Source organism: Pygoscelis adeliae, unplaced genomic scaffold (assembly GCF_000699105.1).
Source record: "Pygoscelis adeliae isolate BGI_AS28 unplaced genomic scaffold, ASM69910v1 Scaffold496, whole genome shotgun sequence".
Taxonomy (NCBI): Eukaryota; Metazoa; Chordata; class Aves; order Sphenisciformes; family Spheniscidae; genus Pygoscelis; species Pygoscelis adeliae.
This window is the reverse complement of record NW_008824998.1, coordinates 19911-32209: the sequence shown is the minus strand read 5'-3', so window position 1 is coordinate 32209 and position 12299 is coordinate 19911. Positions and strand designations below refer to the sequence as shown.

At 46.5% G+C, this 12299-nt stretch overlaps 1 protein-coding gene across 1 annotated transcript in view; it reads right to left on the bottom strand.

Annotated features, from left to right (window-relative positions):
* Window positions 1-430: 430 nt before the first annotated feature.
* Window positions 431-12299, bottom strand: part of LOC103918778 (cytochrome b5 type B) — a 16881-nt gene continuing 5012 nt past the window's right edge. The window contains exons 2-6 of the mRNA XM_009326180.1: window positions 5229-5265; window positions 4328-4456; window positions 3741-3767; window positions 2152-2183; window positions 431-1140 (exon numbers count right to left, since the gene is read on the bottom strand). Coding sequence (XP_009324455.1) covers window positions 1050-1140; window positions 2152-2183; window positions 3741-3767; window positions 4328-4456; window positions 5229-5265 — 316 coding nt within the window. The 3' untranslated portion in view covers window positions 431-1049. The remainder of the gene's footprint in view (window positions 1141-2151; window positions 2184-3740; window positions 3768-4327; window positions 4457-5228; window positions 5266-12299) is intronic.

The following is a 12299-nucleotide window of genomic DNA, read 5'->3' as shown; positions in this document are numbered from 1 at the left end:
CCTCAATGCATGAAGCATACCTTACACTGTCTCTGCACTGTTGGAGGCCGACTACACGACACACAAAAACAGAAGAAGAGAGAAATACCCTCCTCTATTCCAAGACAAAAACAGCATTATGCACAAATCCCAAATGGATTTCTTTTCCCTTTTCATTCAGGGAGAAGAGACTGGATTTATTTGGGTTTTCCCCCCATCTGGTGCACATTCACAGTAAGTAAGAACGGGTTTTGTTTCCAATACTTGTGTCGGATCAAGACCTCAGGGAGAAAGAAAAATCTGCGTTTTGAGAAGCCACGTGTCAGTTCCCATTTCTGGCACTGCCGCAGGCAGCACAAAAGCACCCAAACAAACCAGGATTCACAGTATAAATTGTTTCACAGAATATACATTTTAAAGTGACAAGTACAAATATTACAAAATGAACAGAATCGCTTTTAAAATACTTATATTTGTTTAACCGTTAAAAACAGACACGTACAGAAAGAGGTAGCAAAGCTAACAATTTCCTGCTGCTCCAATTAGTGTTGCCTGCATGCACTGGGAAAGTTACTGCGGAACCGCATCCCCGGCCATCTTTTCTGGAATAGACTGTAGACAGCTTGCAGTTTATTTCTGACAATGCTCTGTGAAGGACTGAGGCAAACCCACAGGCTCACTAGCAGCTGTTTCACGTTGTCTGGCTTAACGAAAAGGCATTGAAAGAAAAAGGTTGTCTGTGGTTTACTTCAGAGAGCAAGAGAGAGTGAGAGAGCGAGCACACGAGCGCGCACACGCGAGGGAGACCACACACAAACCTAAAAGAATACCGGGAAGTTGTACTTGCCCGGCCACCGTGAGAGGAAAGTACGACAGGTCTGTGGGTCCCAGAGTTAGGACAGACAGAGTTTGGTATTAGCTTGGTCCCATGGATATCAACATCACTTGACAGACTCAAAGCTAAAAGCAAGGCGGAAGAAGTTAAGGGAAGCAGAACTCCACGTGTTGCACGCGTGCACTCTCTCTCACACCCTCTCTTTCAGGCTTTCTGAGGTGCCAGCAAGGTCAGTTCAAGAGGTTCTCCCATCCAACATGTAATAGCGATACATTAAACCTATGACCAGTGCTCCGAAGATGGGGATTAGCCAGGTGGACCAGAAACTATGGGGAGAAAAAACAAAACAAGAAAAAAATACACACAACATAAACCGGGAGAAAGTATCGAGTTAATAATTCATTCAAGACGTTCATCACGTATTACATGTCTGTTTTCACCTAGGGAAGCCTCGGGACCCGTCTCCCATCAGCTCACAGACCAACCACACGGGCCTTGGCTCACAGGGCTGGGCAGCTCTAGCAGTCCCCGTGCTCAGTGCTCTGCCCAGCCCCTGCGAGAGGCCCCTGCGCCTGCAAGGGTGGCTCGGTGGCTTATAAAATAGCAGCTGAATTGCTGAAGTTTCCAGCCTGGCACATAGAGAAACCAATTTGGGGTTTTTGTTGTTGGTTGTTGGGTTTTTTTTTCCCCCTTAAATAAGTCAGACTGTAATTTGTGCTATGCAAACAGCGGAGTTGACTCAAGGATGGAAATTGCTACGGCTATCCCACAATAAATCTGCCTCACTCATAAACCAGAGGCCACAGGCTCACCTTCGGCAGCCTCCTTAGCAAAAAAGTTCTGCATCAGCTACGAAAGACTGAGGCCCTGTTCTGGTTGTAAGCACTCCTGGATTTTCAACTAAATGGGGCTGGTCACAGCAAAGATCCTCCAAAAAAAAATGCACATCGCTGTGTGGCATCACCCCGTGGCCTGCAGCGACCACCCAAACGATCACTGTAGCGCGAAGGGACTGCAGCCATAGTTGCGCAACACGAACACGTTGGGCCAGAGAATTCAAGCTGCAGAATACCAGGATGCCTGTTCTGCCCAGCGCGGAGCAGGGGACTTTGCACCACCGGCTGTGTCTCCACATCCAACAAGGGAGGTGCACGCCCTGGCAGCTAACTCGGTGCGCTGCAGTTTGGCAACTAATTTTGGACTATCCGCTGGCTGGAAGGACAGTGCAGTAATATCCCCGGGGTTTTTTTCCTGCCTGTTAGAGTTCATATGCAGTTCTACAAACAGAGTCTCCTACCTCCTCAATTTCTTACTCTTATTTTAAGAGGATACTATACCTTGCTTGGCCTGAGGATGTCATACTTGGATCCTGAAGGAGGAAAGAGGGTGTTAGCAGGGAAAAAAAGAAACGTTAAACATGTGCTAATAAGACTACAAGACCGAACATGTGATTACAAATACGGAGGAAAAATAACCCTCCCCTCCTCTCCCAAACATCCCCTGTCACAAGTGCGGATGTTTCTGGGGATGTTTGCCCTCCTCCTCACCTCCACATTCCTTCCATCAACCCGATCCCTCCCACCCGGTCCTCAACTTCACACTGGAACTTGCACCCCTCTCAAAAAAAGGTCTTGCTCATGACCTCGCAAACCAGTCTGTTCATCTTACATGCTATGGACGATAACCGGCGCTCCGACAGGGCTTCTTGAGAGCCTTAGTGCTTGCTTTTCTGCCACAATGCATTCAGTGGATGCTAAACATTATCTGTGGGGAGCTACCTCTGAGCTGCGTCACAAGAGTATACACGTACAACTTCCTTTTTTTTTGTGGTTCCCCCCTATTTCTTTTTACATTGCTGACTTTTGTCTCTTGCTATTTTTAAATTGTACTTGGGCCTGCTTTTAAAATGGCTGTTGTACACTGGAGAAAGACCTGCGCTGTACATAACTCACTGGACTTTCTCCTCAGAAGAGAAAAATACTTGAAAAAAATATTTAACTCATATCCAAAGGAGCTACTCGGATTACTACTTATTTCTATGCACATTTTAGGCATGTGATTCTGTTTATGAAACGGAGTTGAACCAAACAATAAATTTTAAGGTGAATACATGCATAATCATGCAGTCCTGTGTTGTAACTAAGCGTAGGCTTTACCCAGCCCGAGTTATTCTTTCTACAGCTGACTACAGCAAGCAAACGCTCCCAAGGGCTTCAGTCGCCGCCCTCTCTGCTGACAGCTTCCTTCTTGATTCCCGCTACTCTGCGAGTGGCCCTGCTTTGAACAACATCTAATGAAAGCGTTGTTGAAGGCAGAGCTGCGCCTGGTCCAAGCCTTCACGCCAAGCGAGAAGAGAAGCCAGCTGCAAGGCACATGTTTACCTCTCAGATGGGATTCTATTTATTACCATTTCCCTCTCCCCCTCCATTTAAAAGGCATTTTTGCAACACTGTGCCCTGTTCTAATCCAGGAATACCTGAGTTTTAAGCGACACCAGTGATTACTAGGGCAGTTAACAGAGGATTCTTGTTTTACAGCCAACCCCACGGTGGCTGTGCCCGTCTCCTGGCTTGAATGTAACAACACTAACAGTTCAGTGGTCAGGACATAGCGAGTAATGCAAAAAAACGGTCTGTGGCTCAAGGTGTGGAAATAACGTTGCTGATGTCAGGGGAGAGAGGGCACAAAAAACCACCTCCAATTTCACACTGAGGTGACTGCTGAGCTTCAGAACAAAAACAAAGGTATAATTTGCTTGGAAGATTTATTCATTACTGTAGTTTGTGTAAACGTAAAGCCACAAGCTCCACCGGGGGAGGGGGGGGGAGGGAAGAGAAGTGTGGCAACTTCTTTGTTCATTCTGTGAGCGTAATATTGTTTCCACAGCATTAAATTAAAACAGAAAAATAAAACACTAATAGCTTACCTTAGAACCTTCTTTTTTACGATCATGCTGTCAAGGGGAAAAAAAGAAGAAGAACATAAGCACTGACTTCAAGAGAAACCTGCAGTCTTTATGAGGGAACTGTTCTGTACACAGTCCTCATCACAGGGGTAATTGCCGGGACCCGGTTTTCAAAGGAGTCGTTCCTTCAGCACCCAAAGGCACCGTCTTTGTAGCAGGCAGGAAGCTGGTGTTCGTGCCGTGCCCCTGTGATCTCTCACCCTCCTGAACTCTAAATTACAAGGCATGGAGAAGTTACGGTACCACCAGCTAAGGAGGGAAGCAATTAGATTAGCTTCTTTAAGCGCCCCTGATTTAATTGTAGTGAGAAATCTGTTCCGAATGGTGGAAGGAGAAGACTAATTTAGTTTTGTTTCCTCAACAGAGATCCTCTTTCCTCAACAGAAATCCTGGACAACACAGAGACTGCCTAAAAACCTTAACTACTTACTTATTTCGCAAGACACATCTCGGTGTATGTGTTTAGTGGGTTACACGCAGGAGAGTCACACTTTTACACAGTCCCATCCTGTGCCTGAAAGAGGCTGTCACAGCCAGCTGGTCCTTACCGGGTGGATCTCCCCTACGTAGTACTGCTTGAGCATTTCCCTGGCATCTGTGGAATGCCCAACATCTTCGAAGCTCTCGGTGGCATCTCTACCAGCTTGTTCGAGCAAAACCTCTTCTCCACCTGGATGCTGGAAGAGAAGATTTCAGGTGAGCAAAGGGCTAGATGCAAAAAAGGTACCAAGAGTGTCAGCAGCCTTCCTTCCAACCGCTGCCATTCATCACGGATGCCTCAAACCAACATCACCAATAAAGTCTTCCAAAGATTCAATTGTCCAACCCCTCCTTCAGGAGTTCACAGGCAACGACGTGCGCTGCACAGCCTGGAAAACACCTTGCGTAATAAAAACCCTTCCAAGGAGACAAACCCTCAACACACACTGGGAAGCACGGCTTTGCCCCCCACAGCCAAGCTATCCCTTCTACGATTCTGTAACAGATTTGGGCAAGAAAATAATAACAAAAGAAAGGATATCCTCATGTAGCTTTTCATGGGCTTCACTGCATAAGTCAGACTCCCTTGCTTGCAGAGGAGCCTCTCCTGCATGATTTTCTCAAGAACTTTCCTGTTAAGCACGAGACAACACTGCCTTTACAGACACCAGTGGAGGAAAGGATATTGTACTTCTTCAGATACTACAAAAAAGTAATAGTATTTGGCTGACAGCCTCTCTCTGCACATAGCTGTGCAATGAGGAACGGAGAAGAACAGAGAACTGCATCATGTTTTCTAGTGGCATAAGAAGCTACGACTCTAGTGTAGCCCCAACAATACTGAACTTGATCCAGTGTGCAACTACTCAACAACCAGGGGAGAGGGAAAAAAAAAGCGTCACAAAAAATTATACTGCTTGACATCATATACTGATTTCAGAGATTCAGAAGTTACAACAACAAAAGTACCAAATCCACAGGACGCTCCACAACGACACTGGCGTTTCTGTTGGCGGCAGACGGTCACAGACAACTGTCAGACCAAGCGGCATGAACTGACAAAAAAACCTGCTGCAATTCTGTTTTCCTTGATGGGTTGGGCTCTTCTCTAGCATAATTCCAGGAACAGATTGGCAATGGAAAGCGCTAACCACAAAGCCAGCAAAGTACAATCTCTTTACAGTGTGAGTGAGAACAAACAGTTCAGTTTAAACTATCAGCTAATCCAGTTAAACCAATAAAGTGGTCAGGCTTCCGAGCGCACACGCAGGGACTAACCCAGTTTTCTAGAGCATCAGACAACAAGCACTAAACGCGCTAGTTGAGAAGATGAGACTTGTTCACTGCTGCCTGAGATGCCTCTAACAGCTACAAGCCTGCAACTGGAGAAGAGATGTTAGACTAAATTTCAGATCAAAGGACTAACATGCCTGTTTTTCTCTGTAATGTCCTTTTCCTTCCACAGACACAGAAGAGTTGTCACTGCCCCTCTTCCTTCAGCTTGTCTGTTTTTGCTGCCAAAAGTCTAAATATTCCCACTTGGCTCTCACACCTCATACCAAACATACCCAGTATGGACACAAAAACAACAAGTCCAGTTGTTTACTCCGGCGAGTTGCTGCACCCAACTCTGCAATCCTCATATCAGGGCTCTTTATTCTGAATAAATCCCTTTATTGTCCAGGTATGTAACAAAATCAACGTGGAGCTTTCTCAGCAGCCATGAAGGGCAAAGTCTGCAGTCCTAGGACACAGTTTGGTTAGCAGTCAGTTATTAGATCGCCTTAGCTGTAAAACCAAGTGAGGCTCCGCTCTGCTCATTCCCTCCATGCCTGGCTACAGGTCTTGCTGCCATTTCTCCCACACTAACCCTCGTGCTCACTTGATCTCAGAGGGAGTCAGATCAGGGACTACCCCAGCAGAAAACCCACCCTACAAAAAAAAGAAAGGGAGGGATTATCTGCTGGGGTAGCTGTGAATGAGCTCACTACAGAGTTGGATGCACATCTCTGTTTACGCAAGGGAGTCAATGGGAACACAGGCTGCAGCAAGACCAGCCTTTAGATCACCTCTGCGCCCCTTAGATCACACTCTCAGACTTGGCTGCAGTGATAGGATGCTGTATATATATTGTCTATGCATATCACTCAGAACAACTGTCCAATTTTCAGCTATTTTATAAGCGCGCTTGCAAAGATCCACAGAAATTAGGGGTTAGAAAGCTGGCCATTTACTTTAAGCCTTCTACAAGAACTCCTTAGGGATGTCTCACCAGAAATCTCTTTTCAGATGGAAAAATATCAGAATGGAATTTTAAGAAGATAACCTTGCTTTCCGAATCATCCACCCTAAAAGGGCAGACAAAAACCTGCAGTAACAGGGAACATGCAGTGGATATTGGCTTTCAGTGGCATCCAATCTTTGCATATACAAGAGACAAGAAGAATGGTAAAGTCCAAGAGACAAGAAGAACGGTAAAGTTTACTCCTCTTTGCATCTTTGGGTCTGAAGCCTTTCTATGCACTTGCTAAATCCACAAGAAAGAAAAAAAATTATTTATTCATGCACATCTGTCCTTCACTGTAATCACCAAGCCAAAAGAAAAAAACTTCAAAACCTTTCAGAAACATGATATGCCAAAATGACTCCCTCGTCTAGACAACCACACCTGCAGCCAGACAATTCTTACATTGTCATACCCGAGCAAACGTAAAACCAGACTATTTATACAGGAAGTCATTTACTCTGCCACAAAACTTCTCAAAGCTACAGCTCCTGCAGGAAAACGTGAAAACTGAAAGTGTTGCAAACGTGACAAAAAAAAAATACTTCCAGAGGAAACAATGGCTGAAAAATGTCTGTTTCTGAAAAGAAACAGACAAAAGCAAACAAGAACAAGAGAGGTGGGCCCAAGTGCCAGTCCTCAGAAGTTTCCCTCAACAACAGTAATAGAACTGGAACCTCCTTGTCACTGGAGCCTTCAGCATACACAATAAATAACGCACACGTTGACAGCAATGCTAATAGTCTTGAAGCACCAGCTCTGGAAGGATATGACCAACGCCACTGAGCAGAGAAAACAGTTTTACAGGGAGAACCCTGTCATTTGGAAGTGAAAGCACAACAGGCATCAGCAGTACAAGGCACCCTCTAGAGTCCCTGGCCCAGGCAGGGCAGAAGGGCGGCCAGCCCGCTCTTGCCACAGTCGGGAGATTTGGGGGGGGGGAGAAAACCCAAGACTTCCTCAAGCTCTGCGATACTCACAGCTACAGCAGGTGCTCTCAAAAGCGTCATTTCAGAGTGATCTTTGACTCAAGTTCTCCAAAGTCCAAACTGGGTCCAGAGAAGATCAGCAGAAGTAAGGAGTTGTACAACCCACTATTCGCTCCAAGCTCACTTTAAATGTCACTGATGCTCTAAGGTGGCGAGCAAAGAAAGTTTGCCCTCGATGACTCACTCCCCAATTAGCAGCTCACATAGTCCATCTTCTGCGTTCAGCGAGCAAGGTTGTGTTTATCCATGAGACCTCAGAAGATGCTCTATCTGTGTAGCCTTTAGAACGGATGTGGAGCGAGCAAAAAGCAGCAGCGAGTCAGAACCGTAGGCAGGCAGCAAAGGCTTACGAGAGCGCAACACAGAAACTCGCTGCAGAGGGCAAGAGCCTAGAGCCGCCTTTTCACGAGCTCCGAGTGCCTGCCTGCAATACGTCTGGCTGGCAGCTGCTGTTACAGACCCACTGTAAACTACAAACGAGCTCAGAAGCAACGCTAAGCTCTACGACTAATTAGATTGCTGGATCAGGTGAGACGCAAGGTCATCAGGTTGAGGGGGGATACAAAAGCTTTCATTCCTCGCCCCCAGTATTAGAGAAATAAGCCAGGAAAGGGAAGAGTATTACTGTGCAAGAACAACGTGCCAGTACCATACAAGCCAGAAAACAAGGACAAGCAGCCGCCTAGACAAATGGCGTTTGTCAACCACACAGCCTTCAAAGCTTGTTTTAAGACACGGAACAGGTTTCCCGGAAAACATCTCTGCAAAGCTGGAGCAAGTCAGCATGAGCAAAACCAGATCTCTGACATTCCTCCTTCTCCTTCGCAGAGTTCTGGTTTCAGATACACCAGAGTACACGGGAATTAAATGCAGAAAGAGAAAGAAGGGTATTCAATATTGGTTTCTTACTGCTGGTACAGCAAGGAGGTAAGAATCTAAAAACTTGCTGCCTCTTTGGTGTAAGCAACCATCTGATACTTCCCTCCTCTTTGCTTTCATCTCAGTGATAATGCTCTTAATTTTTTTCGAGCACAGACCCTACCTTACCTATATACTTGCCTGGAAAGAGCATAACTTCCGTTAGAACCATATCATTTTAAAGAGAAGCTGTCCGTAGTAGAACACTTCCTTTTTTGAAGAACATTATACTTGAAACCAACTGACCAATTTGGGTTAGAGCTGTCACAACCCAGGCTCATTCCACTTGGAAACCGGTTCAAAGGCTTTCTAGTCACACTTGTCACGGGTATCAGAAGCAGCAGCGCATGCCAAGACACAAAGCCGTGGTGGCTGCTCTGTCTTGTGGACTCAAATAACGGACAAACCTTACAGGCTTTCTGAAGCATAAGAGATTGCGGTCCCTCAGAAACAGCTATGAAATTTCAGTGGCCGTCTTTGCCCATCTCCTGCATTTTGTTCACGGTCTTGTAATTCAGTAGACTTCTGCTATGTGATCAATGCCTTAATTGTTGCTCCTATTACACAGTAGGTAACATAAAGTACATTGGTAGTTTAAACTGGCCTATGCTTCCAGCAACGTACAGATTTTGAGTTGGCTAGCTAATGTCTGACCTGCTGTACCTAGTTTGCAGGAATTGTGAAGCAAAATTCAACAATCTTTTAGCAGTGAGGCTTCTTCGAGATTACACAATCACTCCAAGGCAACGCTCCAGTGGAATTCAGCAATCCTGTTCAGATAATCTGTGACCAAAGGCCAGAAAAGGCAACAATTAAGACACTGCTTCTGTGACTACACAGGATCAAGGGGAAATACTACCCACTGAAACCCTGATAGCTGCAGTTACAGCAACTCAGAGCTCTAAAGCAGAACAGTTTATCAGACAACTCTAACTTTTAAACAAGACAAATGCTCCTGGTTCCGATCAGCTACACATTGTTCCCCTGTCACTCGACTGATTACAGCGCGGTAACAGATATAAAGTGTATTTTTGCCAATAAATCAGGCCTTGATCTACGTTCACAAGTTTCACTAGGTCAGTGAGGGGTGTACATAGCAGTGCTGTGTCAGCCGTGCTGGCACAGTTAAAACAGTAGCCTTATTCTTCTTCCTTTCCCGAGTCCAAGCAGATCTTTTTCACGTCAGAAAAACACAAATGGGATAAAGGGCTTGGAAAGGGCAATGTGAAATACCATCTCAAGGTAACATTCAGGGCGCTGCTAAACCCGGCTTGCTGGGGGGTGGGGGAGTGAAGCGTTTTTCTGGGTTTATTTATAATACTGAGGGTGTCCCAAGGAGCACGTCCCAGATGCTCTCTTACACAGAGAATGCTGCGGTGAAGACTGTGACCACCACGCAGTGTCCATGCTCTGAAACACAGCGTCATTCACTCTGGGGTAAATATCTTGAAAACATTTTTCTAACTCTTAAGCCTGAAAAGCGATAAGCAGCAACCATTATTGCCTCCACGCGGAGGCAAGCGTAAGACAAGGCACGCAGTTTCTGCAAGTACTGTCCCGACCTCCAGCTGGTTTGGGCTCTTCCTAAACCCACAGCATTTTGTCATTTAGAAACCAGCAGTGGTTTCTTTTCCACGTTTTTGCCCTGTCTTCCCCTGAATCTACTTAACCTTCCTGCATCCACAACAACCTTTGGCAAGGAGTTCCACCGGTCTACTCCCCGTTGCCCAAAGAAACACCATTTGTTTGTTTTGAACCTGCTCCAGCCAGCTTCCTCGATGTCCCCTGGTTCTTGTACTAGACATTTAGACGCAGGCAAACAGGAAAGATTTCAGAAACTAGTGGAGTAACAAACGTTCTTCGAAATACACCTGCCACCCTGCCTGTTTCATTTGATCAGCAGAGGTAGCTGGGCCCCCAACTTTGTACTCCACCGTGCTCTCTCAGGAATTTGACAGATGCCAGATGACAGGTTTGGCCTAGTGCGGGGCAACCCAAACACTGGAGGGGGCGTGTATGTTGAAGGAGGCAGCCAGCTGCTCAAAAAATCCTCAGGTACCAGCTGGAAAACTCCTGCTCTTGTGAGCTGACCCTGGAATAGGAACCCGAGTACCTTAATTCTGCTCGTAGCCCCACCGTTTAACAGCTTCCTGAGTTAGTCACACTCGATACGACCGTCTTTTCCTTCCCACCCCAACGATAAGCTCTTTACAGTACAGCTTACATCCTGTTGTAGATGTATGCAACTAAATGTGCAACCGGTCCCTCACCTCGGCCGGACCTGCAGGCTCGCCTGTAAAACAAACAGCTGAGCATCAGCTGATAATTCTTCATGCCACTGCTGCTCTGTAGCACCAAACTGCCATGCTTCCACCAGGCACCATCCCACTGTCCCACGTACTTTTCCTTCCAGCGTACTGGGTGCCTAGAGTCTCTCTCAAGCATCAAAGACCCGAGAACAGCAGCTGCTCAGCAGGCTGCTTTTCAGATCCTGCACCTGGACACAGAGGCATCTGTAAACAGTGCTGGAGTACCAAGCGTAGACACTGGTGAGCAAAGGTGCGAGCAGCCAGGATCCATTTATCGTCCTGGGAAAGCAAGATTTTTCATTATAAAAGCTATAAACAGTGCAGAACTGGCTACGGCAAAGGCCAGCTCAAGCCACCGTGGTAAAAGACACTCCCTAATTTGTTCACTGAAATACCTTAGAGGCTCTCTTGAACATTGGCAGGAAAACTCAAAGCGCAAGTCTTTGATTCTGAATGAAGAAGATTCAGAATTCAAGATTCTGAATGAAGCGTTATGATGCTGGATCCAATGAAAAAAATTGATTGGGTCCAACTGTGTAAATAAATTCCGAAAGCCACACAAAAAGCCACTACTTCCAGCTGTCGGGCCACTGTAAAAAAAAAAAAAAAGCTGCCAGGTTGTCATTCTCTCCTCCTATCTGATAAGCCTCTACACCTCACTAAGGTAGCTTTGTCATTATACGTTGACTACATAACAGACATGCTTTAATCATATATGCCTGGAGGAAAATCAGAGTTTCATTTAGACAAGCAAAACCAGCAAGCAGCAACATGTGCATTTTCAATTAAGTGCTCTTCTTTTAGAGCGGATTCAGACTAACTTTCGCACACTACCCTGTAGGTTTGGTGTTATTTTAAGCTGGGATAAAAGCCCTTCGAAATTTTGTTACCATTTCTTCCCACTCTATTTCCAGCTCCAAACACTAACGACACCGCTCTCAACCTTCTCAAAAACGGCAGTCAAAAGCATCGAGTCTAGAAGCAATTTTTGTCCCCACATCCAAGAGAACTGGAGATTACGCAGCAGAGGCTGCATCGCTTCCAAATCACTCGTGCATGGTCGCGTCTGGGAAGGCAGCGGCGCGGGAGACGCTCACCTACTGAGCCACCACTGCTTTCTCCTTTAAGTTCTGGGGTGTCCCTGCAGACATCAAATTTACACTACTGATCTAGCCCGATACTGTTTACCCTACAAGACCAGAAGCGAAGTAACGTGGCTTAAGGAGCGCTGCACCTCCCACGGAAGGCACGCCTGAACACATTTCCTAAAAACCCAGAAGTCGGCTCAAAGGAGCAGACGCACAACCCCCGCGCTCGGCTGGCCTTTGCCAACATGACCTGCCATCACTCTCCCGTTTCTTGCAGGTGTCTTTGAGCCGGGGCAGGAGCTGTCCTGAGCATATAAACCGCACAGGCAGCCAACAGACCAGCGGGTCTCCCGGGGCCCCTCCTCGGGGCTTGCCGACCCCTCCTTCGGGCAGTGCTGGGCCGCTGGGGCCCCACAGCCTGGGGCTAGAGAGCCGCCTCAGGGACACAGGAG